Source organism: Lates calcarifer, linkage group LG23, assembly GCF_001640805.2.
Source record: "Lates calcarifer isolate ASB-BC8 linkage group LG23, TLL_Latcal_v3, whole genome shotgun sequence".
Taxonomy (NCBI): Eukaryota; Metazoa; Chordata; class Actinopteri; family Centropomidae; genus Lates; species Lates calcarifer.
This window is the reverse complement of record NC_066855.1, coordinates 901,336-922,328: the sequence shown is the minus strand read 5'-3', so window position 1 is coordinate 922,328 and position 20,993 is coordinate 901,336. Positions and strand designations below refer to the sequence as shown.

General features: G+C 40.7%; 1 protein-coding gene and 1 long non-coding RNA gene across 2 annotated transcripts in view; both read right to left on the bottom strand.

The window, feature by feature from the left end:
* Window positions 1-1,780: 1,780 nt before the first annotated feature.
* On the bottom strand, window positions 1,781-3,214 carry LOC127139204 (uncharacterized). Its single transcript, XR_007809208.1, has 4 exons — window positions 3,047-3,214; window positions 2,638-2,701; window positions 2,219-2,297; window positions 1,781-1,919 (listed from the first exon to the last, which is right to left on the bottom strand). It is a non-coding gene; the product is annotated as an uncharacterized LOC127139204 (long non-coding RNA).
* Window positions 3,215-7,978: 4,764 nt separating this feature from the next.
* Window positions 7,979-20,993, bottom strand: part of LOC108885283 (protein shisa-6) — a 54,814-nt gene continuing 41,799 nt past the window's right edge. The window contains exons 6-10 of the mRNA XM_018679559.1: window positions 17,305-17,367; window positions 16,120-16,140; window positions 12,713-12,865; window positions 10,298-10,401; window positions 7,979-10,095 (exon numbers count right to left, since the gene is read on the bottom strand). Coding sequence (XP_018535075.1) covers window positions 9,208-10,095; window positions 10,298-10,401; window positions 12,713-12,865; window positions 16,120-16,140; window positions 17,305-17,367 — 1,229 coding nt within the window. The 3' untranslated portion in view covers window positions 7,979-9,207. The remainder of the gene's footprint in view (window positions 10,096-10,297; window positions 10,402-12,712; window positions 12,866-16,119; window positions 16,141-17,304; window positions 17,368-20,993) is intronic.

The following is a 20,993-nucleotide window of genomic DNA, read 5'->3' as shown; positions in this document are numbered from 1 at the left end:
TAGTATAGTAAGACGTCAAAAAAACATAAAAAAATGTCATAGTATAGGAAGGCGTCGAAAAAGTCATAAAAATGTCATAGTATAGTATGACGTCAAAAATGGTCAAAAAATGTCAGTATAGTAAGGTGTCAAAAAACATCAAAAAATGTCATAGTATAGTAAGACGTCAAAAATGGTCAAAAAATGTCATAGTATAGTAAGGCGTCAAAAATGGTCAAAAAATGTCATAGTATAGTAAGATGTCAAAAATGGTCAAAAAATGTCATAGTATAGTAAGATGTCAAAAATGGTCAAAAAATGTCATAGTATAGTAAGACATCAAAAAACATCAAAAAATGTCATAGTATAGTAAGATGTCAAAAATGGTCAAAAAATGTCATAGTATAGTAAGACGTCAAAAAACATCAAAAAATGTCATAGTATAGTAAGATGTCAAAAATGGTCAAAAAATGTCATAGTATAGTAAGATGTCAAAAATGGTCAAAAAATGTCATAGTATAGTAAGGCGTCAAAAATAGTCAAAAAATGTCATAGTATAGTAAGGCGTCAAAAATGGTCAAAAAATGTCATAGTATAGTAAGATGTCAAAAAACATCAAAAAAAGTCATAGTATAGTAAGATGTCAAAAATGGTCAAAAAATGTCATAGTATAGTAAGACGTCAAAAATGGTCAAAAAATGTCATAGTATAGTAAGATGTCAAAAATGGTCAAAAAATGTATAGTATGACGTCAAAAATGGTCAAAAAATGTCATAGTATAAAATGGCATCAAAAACATCATAGTACATAATGGCATCAAAAATAGACAAAAATTGTCACAGTATATTCAGGCATTAAAAGCCATCCAAAAATGCCATAGTATAGTAAATCATAAAAAAACGCTCAAAAATGACATAATATAATATGGCACCAAAAATGGTCAAAATATGTCATAGTATAGTAAGATGTCAAAAATGGTCAAAAAATGTCAGTATAGTAAGACGTCAAAAATGGTCAAAAAATGTCATAGTATAGTAAGAGGTCAAAAATGGTCAAAAAATGTCATAGTATAGTAAGACGTCAAAAAAACATAAAAAAATGTCATAGTATAGTAAGACATCAAAAATAGTCAAAAAATGTCATAGTATAGTAAGACGTCAAAAAACATCAAAAAATGTCATAGTATAGGAAGGCGTCGAAAAAGTCATAAAAATGTCATAGTATAGTATGACGTCAAAAATGGTCAAAAAATGTCAGTATAGTAAGGTGTCAAAAAACATCAAAAAATGTCATAGTATAGTAAGACGTCAAAAATGGTCAAAAAATGTCATAGTATAGTAAGGCGTCAAAAATGGTCAAAAAATGTCATAGTATAGTAGGTGTCAAAAATGGTCAAAAAATGTCATAGTATAGTAAAGTCAAAAAGTAAATGTCAAAAATGGTCAAAAAATGTCATAGTATAGTAAGGGTCAAAAATGGTCAAAAAATGTCATAGTATAGTAAGGTGTCAAAAACGGTCAAAAAATGTCATAGTATAGTATGGCGTCAAAAATGGTCAAAAAATGTCATAGTATAGTAAGATGTCAAAAATGGTCAAAAAATGTCATAGTATAGTAAGGTGTCAAAAACGGTCAAAAAATGTCATAGTATAGTATGGCGTCAAAAATGTCATAGTATAGTAAGGTGTCAAAAATGGTCAAAAAATGTCATAGTATAGTAAGGTGTCAAAAATGTCATAAAAATGTCATAGTATAGTAAGGCGTCAAAAATGGTCAAAAAATGTCATAGTATAGTAAGGTGTCAAAAATGTCATAAAAATGTCATAGTATAGTAAAGGTATGAAAAATGGTCAAAAAGAGATAGAAGAGATAGAAAGAAAGCATGAGAGTGGGTGAGAGAGCAAGGAGAGAATGAGACAAAGAGACAGAGAGAGAAGGAGACTGAAAGAGAGAAAGCATGAGAATTAGAGAGAAAGAGTAAGAGAGAAAGGGGGAGAGGGGGAGAGGGGGAAAGAGACAGAGAGAGAGCTGATGTTTAAATTCTTCATTTTCTTTGAACTGAACATTCATGAACTATGTCAATAAACTTTAATGATGAGTGAAGTCTTCTTGTGACAAATCAAACTATTCAGACTTCAGATCAGTTACTGAGGATAAACAGTTTAATGTCAGTTTAACATCAACAGTCTAATGTCAGTGCTGTGTGTTGGACAGTTGATGTAAAGCTGTTGGTGAATTACCTGGAGGCCTCTGTCCTGGTCTCAAACAACTTCTTCATTGTACGAAGACTCTCTGTGATCGTGGATGAAGTGGTGACACCTGGAGGAAATAAAAAGAGAAAGATACAAAAGAAAATGATCAATACACTATGACCTATTCCTCATTAAGAGTTTAACCATGAAAACAGAGAAATATTCAACATTACAGCTGAACCACAACATTCTCCAAACATTAGAGGAGTGTCTCAGAAAATGGGCTGTGTACTGTCACATATGACAAGAAGAAACATCACATCTTTAACAATCAATGACAAGAAATAACTGGGAAAATGTAACTTCATTAAATACCATGTATTTAAACAATAACACGGTTATTAACTTTAATAATTCAGCTCATCAACACATGTTTTTCAGACTGAGTAACTCTTTAGGACACATACCTGTTTGGTTTGTCAGGTGAGAGCAGGTGTTTGTGTCCAGGCTGCAGCAGCTCAACCAGTCAACCTGGAAAACACAAGTACAGCAGCTGAAAAACAGAGAACCTCATTAATAAAGAAAACCTGAACAGTGGAGAAGAATACAACACTGAAAACTAAACACTAGAACCGTGACAATCAACGGAGCTATGCCTTTTAACATATAAACTATTATTATTCAAAGGCTTGGTTTTACAACCCCGAGTTAACTTAACTCCCTTCATAGTACAAGCCTCATAAATAGATGGAAAATAGCCAGCTAGAGACTCAACACAATGCAGTAGCAGTAAAACGTCTACAAAGTAATTGCTGATAATGCTAACGCTCTCTGATAACGCTGATGCTAACGCTGGCCTCTAACTGTTTAACTTACCTTAGCGCCGCAGGTGTGTTCAGCGTCCAGTCTCACTCGTGTTGGACAAAAAGCAGCTCCAGTTTGTTTTAGCTTCCAGATCTCTCCGATAACAACGTTTTCTCACAGGACTGACAAACAGAAGCAACTTTTCAAACGTTGGTTTAAATCTGTTTACCACTTCCTTTCTCCGCCTCTCTACGCTCCTCCTAGAACGTCATAACCAATGACGAGACACGTCGCAGGCAGTGATGACATACGTCATCTAACAGAAAAACACTGATTGGCCGACCGATTCAGGTCTGCCTAGCAACCGCCTGTGATTGGTCTTAAAATACCTCCACCGTAAACACAGAGAGAAACCCTGCAGGTACTACAGGCACGGATGTATTATGAAAACAGACCTGCGTCTATAAAGATATACCGTCAGTGAGGCGAAAAACATCGTTGGACAAGCAACACACAGATTAGATTCATTCTGTACTGTTTGTAATATTGTAATGAGAAAGAAAGGGTGTGAGTATGAGGAATAAAGCTGGTAAAGACAAAGACAGAGCCACTAACGTTAGCCTCAACTCTGATAGTCTGACAGGTCCCACACACACTGGATGTTCCCATTTTAAACTGGGGCTTTCCTAACATGTTATCTCACAAAATACTGTAGTTATCCTCAGATATGCTCCTTCAATTCCAGGTCACTCAAAGCCAGTGACTGAAAGTCAGGCATGCTAACTTACTTTGGAGCAGAGAAACAGACTGTATTATCTAGTTCCTTGCAATTATTTTTATATTGTTTTTGGTTTTGCAAAGGCCAACACAACCTTCTAGACTCTAGCACTGGTATGTGTGTCATTTACTCCTGCTCATGGAGTGGTGCAGACCCAGAATATAAGCTTCACTTTGGACCAAAGAGTCCTCCAACTGCCCCTGGAGATCGACTGCTGTGATGTGACATGAAATGCCAGATGCATAACAGCTCTCCAGAACAGTTAATGATGGGGCTTTTCAGACTACACCAGCTACAGACCCCTGGTCTCAAAAGGCTAAAGACAGTGTGGTGATTCATATTTCATATTTGTAGGTAATCTGAGTGTTCTTGGCATGCTACTGAGAAGACAATGCTCGAGTCAAAAGGGGGAAAATCTATCATGCGGTTCATGCTCAGAATGGAAAAGAAGGTACCTAATCATCTGCTTGTGTGCTACGCCAGGCAGTTGCTGGGTTACAGGTCAGTCCAGAGAAGCTCCTAATGTGAATGCTTTAGAGATGCCTTGGTGTGTATAACATGTTAGTATGCACAGTTCTTATTTCTGTGAAATGTCATAATGTGATTGCAGGGCTCAAAAATAACTAATAACTAATGCCTTGAATTCTCACCTTTGTTCTCTGACTACATGCGCTATCCACCATTCATCTGACAGGATGACTGTCTAATTATCATGTGGCCATTTGGTGGAAGACAAACTGCCATCACTGCTTTCTGTCAGTTTTTTCTTCTGTTCACTTGACACCCTCAGTGCTAAGCAGTCACTTCTGCACTACACTTCCCAGAAACCACTTGTCAGCCAAACACTGTGTCCACAACCCATCCTGAAATTCACATCACACTCCTGAGCAGTGAGAAATGCACTGTTGTGACAACCAAACGTGCTGCAGAGACACCTCGCTAGCAGTCATTCTCACAACAGGCGTGTAAAGCGCTGATAAATAGTACAATGTTGTCTCAGCCCCTAATTCTATCTAACCCATTCTACTCACTGCTCTGACCCATCAGACTCAGCTGAGGCAGAATGGCTGGATTAGCCGCTTGCACTCCCAGTACAATATGAGGGCCTGGGCTCTGTGCAGCCTCTGGCTCCTCACATCCTGCCACAGCCAGCACACTCAGCTGCTGAGCAGACCAACTGCGAGAGGAGCAGTTTTTGGCTAGGGCTGGAGACTGGGGTAATTAGCTTTGACAGAGCTGATGAGTTGCTAATTAAATGTTTATCTGAATCTGGCATCTGTCGTAAAACAAATGTCTGTTAGCTGCCTACAATCTGTGGATTATCACAAATAACTGGGGTTGGGTCCTGCATGTGGGGAGATAAGCTGAGAGCTGAGGACGGTGATTTGGGGCACATTTTGAGCAGTCAGGCAGAAACTAGTCACAGCAACAACACCTACTGTGTGCATGTTAGGAGCTTACTGTGACTCATAATGGCAATGATTATTTCCATCCAAATTCAAGCTGGCACTTGTGCACTAACACACACTGAAGTTTTTGTGACAAGTATATTATCAGTATCATTTTGGTCTGAACGTTTTATTTTAATAAAACACAAGTCTTTCCAGAAACAGTCCTCACAAGGACACAGAATTTTTCTTTAGTAGATAATTGTTCAAGGAAAACTGTCATTAAAAAGGTCTGTGACACCTTTAATGGTCCAGCTACATAACCTTTTATTTTATTAGCTAATCTTATTGAGATCAGGATCGATAAGACACACTACACACATAAGCCCATGCAAACAGCATCAATTTTAAAGTTTAAATTCACTCAGAGTGATGACACTTTCATATTTTAAAGTCATTTGTAAAGTTCAGAGTAAAGTCTTTCCACAGTCAGTATTTACCTGTGTAGTGTGACAGTAGTAGGAGCAGTAGGGAGTGGTTCAACAAGTGATCTGAGGACTTTGTGTCTTGAGTTTTGCTTCTCAGGCTGCATACAGTCTGTCCTACCTTGTTTGGTTGAGCTTGTTTATGTCTGTATTGTGAGCAGTAGACCTGGAGACCTGCAGACACTTCTCTGGGATGTAAACAGTGCTTCACCCTCTCATGTCGTCTATATTTTTATTTACAATTTATAAAAACACTAGAATTCAACCTTTAGCATGATAACCATTTCAACTTAATTTGGGGTTTTGTTATTTGTTTTGCTGCAGTGAGCTGACTTTAGTTGTATTTGGCCCAGCGACTGCAGCCTTTGCTGAGGTTAAAGCCTTTTCTTTTTCTATGGGACATGAGATTTTAGGTCAGCTGTATGTCTGCTGAACAAGCTGGATGTGTTGACAGGGGTCGGGCCATTGTCATGTTCTTTTGACCTTTTGTAAGGTATCCACAGCAGCTTTAACTTCAAAAACTTCTAAAACTTTTCATTTTAGAAGATTTTTTTAAAACCAGACCATGGTTATTGTAGCTTTCAGTGAGGTGGATAAAATCCAGAATGGAAGTTGATGCATTCTTCCTCTGAATGTCTCTGGGAAAGTTTCTGAGGAGCAAAAGTCTTTGTATTTCAAGTTTACACATGACCAACAGAGGCTGCGAAAGCAAGAGACAAATGGGGAAGAACAGAGAGTGCAGACTAAATTTTTAATCAACAAAATAAGCCCTCTGCCCCTGGATCGTGTTTGTATTAAAAGTGGAGGAGACGGGTAATGAAATACATTGTTGAAGAAACGCGTGCCATATGAGATGTGGAAAAACAGCTCGAAAGCTGCTGATTATTTAATGGAAAGCCCTGTTCTCGGTCAGTTTCCTCCTCTTCCCTTCGCTTGAGTTGCAGTGCTTGTCTCCCAGGCTATCGTAGCCATCTTACCTCTCATGCTTCAGCTGCTCTCCCATCCATAGATTCTTTTTGATTGCAGACTCATATTTTCATTTAAATGGTGATGGGCTAGAGGATCAGTGTAAATTGGAAACCCAAACTTATTCTGCTTTTTTCTTGTCCTTTTCTTTTTTTCTTGTGTGTTTGTGGAGGAGTGCAATTGCAGGCGCTGTTGTTTGCTGTGAGAATTGTCGTTCACACCCATGGATTTCCATGAATTTAAAGCAGGTCTGAAATTGCACTGACCAGCATTAAAGTCAACCATATTAATTCAGATGTCAAATTGAAGCACAGCCCCGGCTAACACGGGTGCCATACATCGTGGTGAAACTGTCAGTTAAAGACGTGGGTCTGGCTGTGACATACTGTTAGATAAGGTGTGTGACCCCATCCTCAGTAAAATCAAACCAGTTGGCAGATTGGAGTTATAATTACACAAACATTTTTCTGAAGCAGTGCTTCTCTGGAGGCAGAAATAATCGGATTGGTTGCGTTACACCTCAGTGGGCAGAGACAAAAAGAATGTTTGCAATCTGCAAGTTTGTTCACTGAAGGTTATGAAGAAGAAAACTGAATTAAAAAGATTGACTTGTTCAGTCTGCTCAAAACAACACATTTTTACTTCCAGCGATAATGCAGGAAGTGGCGTAACATCCTCATTCTGCTACAAAAACCTTTGAGGGCTTCTTCAAAGACTCACTGTTGCACTGAAAGTCTGGGGACAAAGCAGCTGAGTCTAAGATATCCTCTTAGTCCCTGTGGCCCTAAATATACTACACTTCCCATAATGCAGCTCAGTGTAGACCCTTCTTAACCATCCCCTTGCTTTTCTAACTCCATGCCCCAGTTTTTCATGGAGGCTTTGTGTTATAAACCTGCAGTCTCTAAGCCTATGCATATATAGTTATTTTGTCAGTTCCTCCAGAGCCGCAAAAGACATTACACAACCACTTACACAGTGTTTATGAGCAGTCAGTCATCAAAACACATCAAGACATCTACATTAAAACTAAGCTAAAAGTGGTTGAAAAGTGAGAGCTTTAGATGTCATGGTTAAATATGACTATTGTTTCAACAGTGTTTCAACTTGTCAACCAAAGCAGGAAAATTTATCCTGTTTTCAACCAAGACTGTTGCGATGTCTTTTCTCTTAACAAGAGTCTATATTGGTTCCTTATAAGCATGATAAAAATGTTCTGAGTCAAGCAGTTTTTGTTGTCTAAGCTTGCTGATGTGTAATTAACACGCAGCTAAAACTTACAATGTTTGCCAATTGTAGCTTAACAAAATCATGTGACTAAAGTAGTGTGCCAGTTTTTTTTTTTAAGCGTAAGAAACACACAACACAGACATCTCCCAGGCAACGATTTTGAATGTTTAGAAAAATATGGATGGTTTATTTGACCCTACTTTGATAAGCATTATAATCCATTTCCATGATGCTCAACTCCTCTGATGTCAATGGAACACAGTCTACATCCAAATATGAACAGTGGTATATCTGTTATCAACAACACATTCATTCACTTTTCGTTCTACAAACAGTTTTGCAAAGACACACACAGTATAGTATTAATTTATCCTGTCAAATACTTGGTTAAGTGGGTGTCTATTCTGAACTCACGAAACAGTGATGATTTATAGTTGTTTTTTTAAAGAATCTATTGAAAACAGACAGTCTAATACAAAGTCCATCCATTACAGACTTGTCCATAATACTGCTTCTAAAATAGCTTATTTACAATCGTCTACTGGAAGCAAAAAAACCCGCCATTGCTTTAAGAACAAAACAAGCTAGCCGTCACTATTCAAACTCAAAAACAAAATCAAAAACAGAACAGAATATTTTTTTATTGATTGTGCTTTGTAACCCACAAAACCACTTCATTTTTAGAAATGGAATATCTGTCAGAGGCACCAAACAGAAGTGCTGATAACATCCATTTCAAATTCTCTCATTGAGATTCTCTAGAGCTATGAGTAGGACAGGGCGTACAAATGGTTGTTTTTTTATTTATTTATTTATATATTTATAAAGTTATTACAGGCTCATCCTAGTTCATCACCTGTGGTGGCGTTGTGTTGCACAACAGAAGTCACGGAGGAATCGGTCTTTGTGTTTAACCATGCAAAGCCCTTTAAGATTTGCCAGAAAAGGTCACAGAATAGATTTGTTGGACAAAGGGGCTGATATAGGCTTAAACAGTCATGATTAGTGTTTTCTCACTAAAACATACACAGAATGAGGCCGTAGCCTTTGGATGAATAGGGTATTCAAGACAGTGGAACTGATAGTAGGCAAGTTAGCTGGATAATACCACTCCTCCCCTATCCACAACCCTCTCTGGCTTCAGATCTAGCTGGGCGTGTGTATGCAGTGTACAGTGTAGATTGTTTTTCCGGTCTCTCACAGTAAGCAAGTGGATGTTCTTGGTCCTGGAATCTCTGACTTTGCAGGAACCTCAGTCAAAGAGAGTGAAATCACCACCATCCTACTCTAAACGAATGCCAGTGCCCCCACGTACCTCAATCAACCCCACCCCCTGTCACACACCTGTGCCTCTTCCTGTGCAGTTCAGCTAGTCCCTGGCTGCTGTTACACAGTCACCTCAGTCTTGCTGCCTGTGCGGTAGTGCTGTGGCTGTTGTTGCTGCTGGTGGTGCTGTGGGATGTAGTGGAGCTGTTCCACAGTGTGAGTCCGTCTGGAGGCAAACGCCTGCCTCTTAGATGCTGTCTGGTTCATGGCTAAAGTGTTGGAGTGCCCGGAGCTTCCCGCTCCCTGTGCCCCTCCACTGCCGCCACCGCCACTGCTGCCGCCGCCGCCACCGCCACCGCCACCGTTGTTAGAGGCACTGGGATGGGAGTGCATTTTGGTCATCTTGTAACGATCCATAAGAGGTGTGGTTGGTATGAACACGTCTGTGTGCGAGATGGCGCGCGACATTGACTTATCGCTGCCACGAAACCCTCCAGAGATGCTGCTGACCATTCCACGCTTCAGAGACAGCATCAGCTTGTCTGGCGAGAGCAGAGGATCCTGGGATAGGAGGCGATCTTGTGAGTACAGGCGATCTTGTGAATAGAGGCGGTCTTGAGAGTAGTGGCGGTCTTTTGAGTAGAGGTGATCCTGGGACAGGAGTCGGTCCTTAGAGTACATGCGGTCCTTGGAGTACAAGCGATCTTGGGAGGTGTGGCGGTCCTGTGGAAGAAGGCGTTCCTGGGATCGAAGACGTTCGGCGGACAGGAGCTGTTCATCAGAGAGGATCCTGCCTCCATATGGGGACATACCATTAGAAGACATGCTGTAATCCTGTTGTGGGGCCCTCTGTGGGGACAGGACACGGTCCTGGGACATGGCCCTCTGGACACGACGGGGTCTCTGCCTTTGCTGAGACTGCTGCTGCGAAGACTGTGACTGGGAAGGGGCCTGGGAGATGGAGGACTGTGGGGGCTGGCTCTGGAGCTGCTGCTGCTGTTCCCGGTGCTGTTGAGCAAAAGATGAATGAGGGGAGTTTATTCACAAGCTGAGGGTTAAAAAGCTCTGCCACCCACTACAGACCAGCCACAGACTCTAACAAATTCAAATCTGGAGACTCAGAGATAGCATTCACGATTTGCCTCGTAGATGCATGCATGATGCCTTATTTATATCCCTGCACACTTAAACCGAGCACTTGTGTACCCACCTGGTCTTGACTCATTTTGAGAACATGCAAGGGAAGAGTGCCTCTTGCTGCAAGGTCGGGCAGATGGCGCTTACGAGTGTAGTAGTCTTCGACTTCTTTATCTGCTGCAGAGGAGAGAATAAAAAAAAAAAAAAACAGAAGCAAGAGGTGAAGAGGAGATTCAGAGAGCAAAAGCAGGAGAAAACACAGGCAGGTGTTAGAATGCAAGGGGAGAAATTGGATAAAGTGGGATTGGAGAACAATTGGACACAATGCAGAGAATAGTGTTGGCGGACCCGTCTGTGTTTCACCTTTCCAAGCTCATGGAGGGGAATAGAAAATAGAGGATCGCAGTCAGACCATATTACATGCTAGGCACATAGCATCCACACATCCAGGCTTCATCTGGGATTCTACAGGCAGCACTGGCTGTGGGGGCAAACTTTTCAAAGGTCATGTGAAAGTCTATAAACAAACATCGTCATATCATACAAATATGGAGGGAAGCACGCAGGCACTTCATACTGTACATACATGCTGGAAAGCTAATTGTGTTATTGCACAATCACATCACATTGAGAATTACAAGTGTATTGATGTCCTCAAGAGGGTGTTTTGTCCTTATTTATGTGTACAAACAACTACAACATGCATTCAGCAGCAGGTCAGAGAGACAAGAATACATTTCCAGAGACAGTAGAGTGTAGGAGTGGATGTAGCATCAACTTCATGCCACACAACACAAACCCATGCATAAGAAGTTTTCTTTGTGTACATAACCACACGTATGGTGACACACATTTACAAAGACTTTCTCAGACATCTTGTCAAACAGACAAAATGTATCATAAACATTCAAAAATGAAAACATTTAGTTACAAGTCCATTGTTAACAGGAAGTGACTTGTTTTTTCTCTCTCCACACCAGCGTGAATGTTTAACCATCATACTAAGTCAGGAGTATTATATGCTGGAAATAAATTATAGTGGAAATAAATAATGGAGAGCGGACCTCTCCACCTTATTAAGAATTCGGAGATGACTCTGAGTCTGAGCCTGTCTTTTTCAATAATGGGTACAGCAGTGTTCACACCACCTGTCAAGATTACACTCAGCCAAAATCCCCTTCAGCAGTGAGCCACGGGTGCTTGCTGCAAATCGATTCATTATGAGAGATAATAAAAACAAGATGTTCCTTTCTCAAGCATAATAGTCTTCAAGATCTGGGCAGGCCATTGCAAACTCATCAACCATATTACCATAGAGTGAATGAATAACTGGTGATGTATACTGTCCTGCCCTGTGATGGGCTAAACGCTTTTCTTCAGTTTGATACCAATTTGCATTAATAAGCAGTAGCATTCTTCTCTTTTATTGTCCCGACAATGAAAACGCTGCTCTATCTTCCTTCCAGCACAATCCAACATGATCTATCAGTGTGCACACACTAGTTGAGCAACAAAAAGAAACTGCAGAGCCTTTTGGCTATTTGCTGTAGCAAATAATTTGCTTTGGAAGCAGAAAGAAAGTTGGGAAGACTGAAGGACACTGCCTGAGGATATTTTTTCATTTCAACACTGTGTCTCTTCTGTGGGTTACTATCTTTGACAATTGAATTCATTTAGTTTTGTTTTACCGCCAATCAAAAACTATTATGTTAATTTTCACAAGCATGCTTCAAGTAAAAGGATGGAGGGTTTTTTCCCAGTACAACTGAGGACCAGTAAATAGCACTGCATTCTGCAAACCTGTTTTTCCATTTACTTTGAAATGGTGCCTGGCAGCTACGAGTGGGAGCCAGTGTGGAGTGAGCCCTGACGGGATGAGTTGTAGATCGTCATCCTTCACTTTGACTGCAAGCCAGCAGTGAAGTGGGGCAGTCATGATGAAATTACACAAGCCTTAAGGAATATTTGCGTTCCACTTAGAGAATATCATGAGATGAGACCTCATTACGCAGCAGAAATCCAGCGTAGCGCCACTAAATCAATACCGAGCCGGGCCAGCCACAAGAAGCCGCTTAATGTACTTATACGCTCCAAGAGAAATAGTGGCTGCAGCCTTTAAGTGGAGACAAGGGAAGCATGGAATCTCAATGACTCATAGTTTGTTGAGATGACTAGGCTGATTTCATGAAGGAGTCGAGTTGGGGAATGGCTGTTTTCTGATTCTGATTCAAGGCCCTCTCCATCCATTGAAATGTTTACTCAAAGGAGAGCTGCAAAAATCTCCAGAAAAAATGTATGCGTACTTTTTCGTTACTGTTTGATGTCCTTAGTGCAGCAGGCAAATCAAATTCACAGCTGAAACACTTCGGAGCCTCTCAGTAAGTCCCAGTCAGGAGCCAGGAAAGCACACTTAATGCAGTATTTTTATCATGCAGGGCATCAGGGCAGGGTGCCTACTCTTGCATTAGTGCAGTGAACTTGGACCTACTGAGTTTCTTCAGAGACGAGAATCGGTTGAGGTCGGCTTTGACGGCCGCCTCGTAGGAGGGCGGCAGGTGTGACAGGCTCTGGAAGGAGCGTGAGAAAGACAGGTCGTAGGGCTCCGTCTGCGAGGTCAGGATGCCGCTTATCCGATTGTTTTCTGGAGACACATACATACATATACAGACACAGAAGAGGGAAGAGGAAAAATGGGCAGGCTGGCTTCTCCTAAGGCCCCACCCACACCCCACACCCCCCAAAAAACTTGCAAGGACGAGACCCCAGGCGACCACCATGGAAGACCACCTGCTGAGGTAGAGAAGGGAAGACTGAGCTGGTGAGCAGGCTGGAGTTTTAGCTACACAAATATTTCCTGAAGGCAGAGCTGCTCTGAAACAATCTCCAAAATAATCTCATTGGTCTAAAGTAGAGTCCATGGACAGATTCATTTTTATTGTGCAAGTAAATTCAGCTTAGCAGTGAAAGGTGTAAATCATTTATTGTTGCCAGGACTGTGGCCATTGAGGACACAGAGGACGTGCACTTGGTATTTTCTCTGGGAATCTGGGGATTGTAACAACCAAACTAGAAATACACATTTTCAGTCAGACAGAATGAGGCTTACGGTTGCACCCGTGATTTTTGCTTTTTTTAAATTGATAAGTTTGTTATTGATGTAATATACATGAGAGTTTTACTGGGAAATACGATTCCCAGAGTTCATGTGGCATGATCAGTTGGACAACAAACTACACAACAGCACAAGTTTCATTTTTGGCTCTTTGGGCAATTCCTATTTGAAGTTCTTCTCAGTCAGGTTAGGCTGCTAAGGTGCCACAAAATGAGCAGAGCAACATTAATTCTACAATGTAATTTAGGATAGGCTGCATGGGGTGCATTCCAATTTATCTGAATGAATTTGATAGTTTGAATTTATTTGAACTCGATTTTTTGAACTGCTGACAGCCCCAGCTCTTATAATCTGCCACAGGCACATCTGTCATTTTAATGAGGAAAAGTGAGTCAGTTCTGGCCAGAAATGAGAAGCTGCCTCAATGTTTTTTTGTTGTTGTTGTTGTTTTCTTTAAAACAGAACAAGGACAACTGAAAACTTTTAGGCCTAAAGAACCTAAATTAAAAAGGGACTTCTCCACCGAAGGGTTTTCTTTGCATTGTGGAAAGAGCTTTAAAACAGAATATAGATCAACCATGTACAGAGATAAAATTTAGGGATGGTCGGCTGTTTTTAGTTGTTGGTTGTTGGCTTCATGTAGAGTCTGATGTTAGCATCACAGGGTCTTTGCCTGGACTTTAACTCAGCCTTTGAGCTGAGTGTATCTGCCTTTGAGAAACGGTTGAATATCTAAAACTCCAACTTACTGGTGGCTGTGATGGGGAAGTATAGGCGGTCACATCAGGCACTCGGTGAGTGTTTGGTGTGGGACTGACTTGACAGGTAACGTGGTGGTTTTGACGAGAGGAAACAGCGGTCCAAAGAAAGGAAAAGAAAAAAAAGGAGACAACACAGCAAACAACAGATGTGTGCTGGAGAGTGACCCTGCTCGTGACAGTGCTGTGATGTGATCTGGGACGTGGCAGCGAGCAGTGTCTGGACTGGCTGTCGTTGATGCGACGTGATATGATGCCAGGAGGACGCATGGGGTGGCGGCTGGACCAAAGCACTCTTTTATTCTCACTCTAGTCTTTCTCTTTATCTCTCTTCCTCACACATGCACGCACACAAACATCCGCAGTCTGTCTCATTCACCAGCATCTTCCTCGCTCTGTCAATCTTATCTGTCCAACCATGCTGCCACCCACTTTCCTTCACTCTGTAATTCTTTCTTGTCCATTCAGTATTCCCCTTTCTCTCATTTTCTTTCTCGCTCCTGCTCTATCTCGCTTTCCCCTGTGAGCTGTGAGTCTGTCACGCAGTGCAGAGCAGCGGGCATGGGTGCGGCTCCAGACCAGCCTCCAATGGACAGATAAAAATAGGGCTTTAGTAACTGCTGCAGGATGGGGAGAAGGAAGGGAAAGAGGGGAAGAGATAGAGATAAGAGAGTCGACAAGGGAAAAAGGGAGACTGAAATACAAAGAGGGGAGGAAATAGAAGAGTGAAAAGAAAAAGAAAGATTGAGAGAATAGGACGGAGGGGTGGCGGCAGGGCCGGGCGACAGCAGGGGATCCTGGGAGCTGCAGGGAGGGGGTTCGAAGGATGTGAACGATCTGCGAGTGGACTGTCTGCCATACTGCATCAATAAGAGGAGAATCGACTCAGACTGAGGCATGCTGTTAGCTATCTCAATAGCAAACACATTTTACTGCTTCATCACAATGGACAGTACAACCACACAGACCTGGCTCAAATAGCCTTTGCAAAGTAAGGTGGTGATATTCTATATTTCATGTGTCGTCAACAAATCCCATGAAAAGACCTAATGAATGTATGCTACCAACACGTAGCCTTCATTTATTTTGTTTTGTTCTAACCAATCAGTAGCAAGGAACAGGTGATGTATGCTGCACCCATTTTCAGTTGACATTGAGGCTACATCAGCAGTTACTAGGAACAATAAACATTTTTCACTGTAGCTGAGGATGATGTGTAAATTTAAGAGTTTTCTATTTTAAGTTTACTTAAAACAACATTTGAGCGTCATGGATTTCATCCATTTTCTGGCCTTTTCTGGTCATGATGTTTCATAGATTTAGCTGGCTAGCTAGGGGACTGTCCTCCTATAAAATATAAGCCCCTAAGTCATCTGTGCTGCAGCTTATTACAGCCCACAGTAATGTCTTGTTGTTAAGCAACATTTGAACACAGTAGTCATTACTGTTCCTGTCTTTTTTCAAACCTAGCCTAAACCAGACCATTCCAGATCGTGCCATGTGTTGCTAGCTAGGCATGAAGGACGGTGACGTCTCTGATTGGTTGGCTTCCTCCAGTGGAAATAATCAATAAGCACAACAACAGATCTATTTGATTTGGTTTATATCAGTTATCTGCCCAGCTGGAAATAAATGAACCTTTGTTTTAAAATGAAACTCTATCATTGGTTTTGGTCTTTTTGTGGGATTTGTTGACAATAAGAAAAAAATATACAATAACACAAATTCTACTTACATATAGGACATATGTCCTATACATTAGCAATCACATGAATGAAATGTCTGGGATTCTGGGACTCTCTTGCCCCACATGAAGAACCACTTTTTTTTCTAAACAGTTTCAAACAAACAGGAAGATTTCACAGCAAATGCTACTTAAATCAGGTCTGAGAACACACCAATTTAAGTGGAAGAAAGGAAGACACAAATGTAGGGGTTAGTTTGTGGTGCATTTGTACACAAATGTGTGCTGATGAATGAGTTTTGACACTGAAATTAAACGTACAGTACGTATGTATGACTTACCACGTCTCAATGATCGGTGAGCTACCAAACCCAAGTGAAAAACAAATATTTCAGAAACATGTTGGTGGTGAGAGAAACAGCACCTACACAGACCCACTCCATATTCAGCAGAGCTAGTACAGAAACCCCCCTCAAAAAAGAATTCAAATCAAATCAGCTTTTACTTCCAGAGGCATGTGATGTACACTTGTGTGGATGATTATGCAGTTTCTGCTTGTGATTTGCAGCTGTATCTCCTGCTTGTTTCAGTCATTTGCTGCTGGGGGTTTTATCGAGAAAATACACTGCGTAGTGAAATGTGAAGCCTTTCAGGGGGCCTGTGATCAAAGTCTCTGTGTTAGACGTGTTGTTGAAATGGATTTTTCATGTTTTCCATAGATCTCCAAGGCATTTCTCCACAGCTGTGGTTTGCCTATCTGTGTGTGTGTGTTTCTCTGTGTGTGAGTGTGTGTGTGAAATGGACCACATGGTCAATTATGTCCATAAAGAAGGGAACATTCTGGCTGCAGAATTCAAGCTCTGCTCGAGTGCCTCAAAGCTAACAAGTCATTTTTTATACTTGTGGTTGAAATAGAAATCAAATGGCGAGATCAGACTGACTTCATAAACACACAAGGCAGTGAATATTCAGCGTATGGCCTCCTTTCTTTCCTTTTATCTCTGTATTTCCTCTTTCTGGCCTCCACCTTGCAGCCTCACCAGAACTATTCTGAACAAACAGCCGAATGACATCAGCAATAAAAAAATAAAATGATGCTCCTCACAAGCAGTTTGAGTTTACTATGATAATTTTTGTTCTGGCTGTAACAGCAGGGAACATCACAGGTTTCACACACTCTGACAAGCAGAGGACGACCGTGACAGAACATTAGGTTGATCCTCAGCCAATTGTATTCCCTTTAAAAACAAGAGAGCACAGGGACCAGGGCCTGATCCTGCTCACGGAGAAATGTTCATGACTATGGGACATGACACTTCTATGATTCAATCTTCAGGAAAAAAAGCCCCATTTTCAGTAATAGAATGGTTTGACAGTGGGGCGAATTGAAAAGAAGACCACATCAAGGGGCTTTTCACACATCTATAGCAAGCACTATATTCAAGTCACTGCCCAGGTCCAGGCCTCATCCCAAACACTCAAACTGAGCGTGAATATACTTGAATATTCCCTCTCCCACTGCTTACCATTCTTAGGTGTGCGTGTAGGGCTACCTAGAGCCACATGGTTATAGTTGTGCTGATGGGTACCTGCAATGACAAAAGCAATGAAAGATCTGTTCAGTGTCTATGAGGAATGAAGTGCATCAGCTCAAATACAGACTGTTAGTAGTGTGAGGATGACAATTAAAGAGATAATTCACTGAAATGCTGTTAAAGTTGTCTTTTGGTGGCATTTTGAGATATGCTTTTGATAAAATTCACAAAATATAAATTTATATAGAGAAATTTGTGCATTTTCTATCAACTTTTATTGTGTAAACAAGTCAGGATGCCACATTACCGTTCTTCACTTACTGGTAAACTTAGTTAGTGGGTGAAATATCTCTTTAATTTCCTCAAATTAAGGGAATGGACATAGAGAGAGATGAGGGAGATTGTGGGATGAGTGACTCTATAGTAAGTGGAGTCTGCTGTAACCTCAGTGTTACCCTGCAAAACATGTTTACACCAGACAGAATCGAGAAAGTCAGAGGCTACAGTCAAAACATCACAGATGAAACAACAACAACAGAGCTAGCATACAATATTTTTCACATCCTGTTCTGGAGCACACAGGCACTCAACTTCTTTGGAAAGAGACCACATGAATCTATGCATTCATCATTAAAAAAGAAGGTAGAGCGGCCAACACAAGAACTCTGAAGCAGAGAGACAGAAAAAAAGAGTGAATGAAAAAAACATCTTTACATTTAGTGGGAAAAAATGCAGCAAATGAATGAAACACAGGCAACACATCCCTCAGTTTTACATCACAAATAAAATACACCGCAAATACAGAAAATACAAGCAACAAAACACTGAAAAGTCATACAGACAGCTGACGTCTGACTGGTAATTAGTAAAAGGCTAAAGCCAGCGGTATAGGTGTGTAATACCAATTCTGCTGTTCCCCTCAGCGTCACCGGGCTCACTGTCCCACATTTTACTGTTAACCTGAACTTTTCTGGACAAAACCCAGAGGAGCTGTTCGTGTGAACACAATGTCAGAATCAGTCAGATCGGACGTTAAACAGACTTCACCCTGCCAACTATAAAGTCTATAAAGTCTGTGTGGTGTCCGACTGAGCGTGTTGATGATGTTTCGGTCCTGCATGCTCTACCAGCTGCCACTCCTCTCTGAAACCAAGAGGAGTGTGTCCAGCGGGTGGGACCGCATCACACACAGACAGTCTCCTGTTGTGTGAAAGAGCAACTCTAGACAATGTCTGGACCTGACTCTCTGGACCTCGTCCAGACAGAAAGCAGCTTTAACCAGTTTCCAACAGCAGACTGCTGTTTTCAGAGAAAAAGCTCTAACAAACCCACTGTGTGCTATCTGCTTAGCACCAAACAGCAGACAGACAAAGTTAGCAGCTAGCTAGTGAAGACAGAAGGCACAGTTAAAAGTCCTCATGTACCTGTTGTCATGTGACCTGTTATCACGTGACCAGAGCTCCATATTTAGGCGACATTGAGAGGTGGGCTCAGAGGTAAGATTATTTTGCCATATTAAAATAAACATTATTAGATTATTTTTCAACCTCATTGTGTAATTTGCAGGATTTGTTTGATTGTGTTTTATCTACAGAATAGTTTTCTTTGTATGATGCAGATGTTTTATTCTTTATTTACTTTTATATTTTTTATATATATTTACATGTGTTTTCTGAAGCTGCAGTCCTCTGAAAATTCTTTAAAGCATTCACACAGCAGTCATCTGTCTCTTGCTCTCTGTATGCATGAGGACGGTCTAATCAGCAGTAACAGTCTTCCATGTTGTCTTCTGGGAAAGCAGAGCCATTTTAATTTTCAACTCTGAGAACAAACAACAGTTTCACCCAATCATCTATCCATCGTACTGTGCAGGAGTGTTTGTGGATGACAGGGAATGTGATGCAGTGGTACAGTGCTTGACTGGGCACTGCACTGTGGAGGTGCTTTAGTTGAAAGATGGGACCTTTACTGAGCCCATTGTACTGAGAAAGTTGATGAATGACAGCTATTCTCAGCAGTGTGCAGGAATGTGTGTGTGTGTGTGTGTGTGTTTGTATGTTTGTATATGAGGAGGAGGCAGCGATAGATGGAGACCCCGTCGTAGAGTGTTGCCGTCGCGACACGTTCATTTGCTGTCTGCTGCTGTGCCTGTTTAAAAATGCATTAGAGCCAACTGCTGAAACATCCATTTACATCTGTCACAGAAGTGAAGGAGGAGAGGGAGGCCCGACGCACTCACATCATGGGTTTCAATATTTGCTCGAGCTATGGAGATAGATGGGATGTGTCTTCTGTGTGTTCCTTCCCTGACTTTCTCTTTTTTCATATAAATGTTTAACACTGACTCTCACAGCGGAGATGATTCGAGGGGGAAATTCACAGACGTGTGAGACTGTGTCTCCTGAACTTAGTACATTAATAGCATTGTAATATAATTTTATGTCCATGTAGTTACTGTCTGTGGTGTAACAAAAGTAATTTAATCTATAGTCAGGATGTAAAAGCATTTACGTCCTGTTGTTAAGGAGGTGCCAAGTTAAAAATAAAACACTGAAAGTGATGCAAATTATGCTCTCAGCAAAAAACTACTTATATTTCAACCCTATTCAGACAAAATGTCATTATCTGTAGGTGTGTGGTAATTTTGTGAATTTTTATTCATTGTGAAGGTCACTGGTTATTTAAAAAGAATCTGCCAGCTCTGTCATTTCTAAAGTAAAAATTTAAAGCAAATTATGTCTTCCTAAGGAGTAACACCACTAATAATTAATAGTCCATGAAAATGGCAAATGCTTGGACTACTCTTTGAAACCATTTCTCATTTTTACATGTGAAAATTAAATGTAAACTGGATGCTCCACTGAAATGAAAAGACATTTTTCATTTCAGGTATAACTATGACTTCTGATACAGTCCATGAATATTTAATGATGAGCTGTTCACTCAATACATGATCTGTGCACATACTCTCACTCAGTCGACTCTCAACTCTACAACTCAGAGCGTGTGAACATGAAATACCAGCAACTTTCCAGTTCAGAGTTTTAACGGCATCAAATGCAACCTCACTGCAATGCTGATGAAAATTCATGTTCTGCACTGTTAATAACATCACTTATCACATGACAAGAGTTTAAACATAACATTATATATTATAGATACTGATCTGTCTTTTGGTAGATCATGCATGGGCCACAGATGTTATATGTGGATACTGTACTGTAGGTTTAGGCAACTAAAACACTGTTAATCTTAATTTTGTGCTTTGAGTTGACTGAACATAAACTACAAACATATAGTGGATATTATAAGAAAACCAATAGATATGAACATTTCCTCATCATGTTTATCAAAACATAATTTCAGGAAGCATCATGTTTTCTACAAAACATATTTGCAAATACACATTAGCAGACACAATGGTTATTTTCATGCTATAAAGGCATGATTTGAAAAATGGAAGTAACAAGTCACAACACCTTGATTTAAAAAGAGTGACATGTAGCTGAAAGCACATGACCACTAAAACCAAAAGTTGTCATTTCTCTGCAGCTACAGAAAGACAGAAGTGGGTATCAGCACAGCTCCCTGCCTTTCACTTAAAAGAACAGTCAGAGGACCAATACTGCGCCACTTTCTTGATCTCTTTTTGTCTCAATCTGGTGATTTCCACTCAAAGC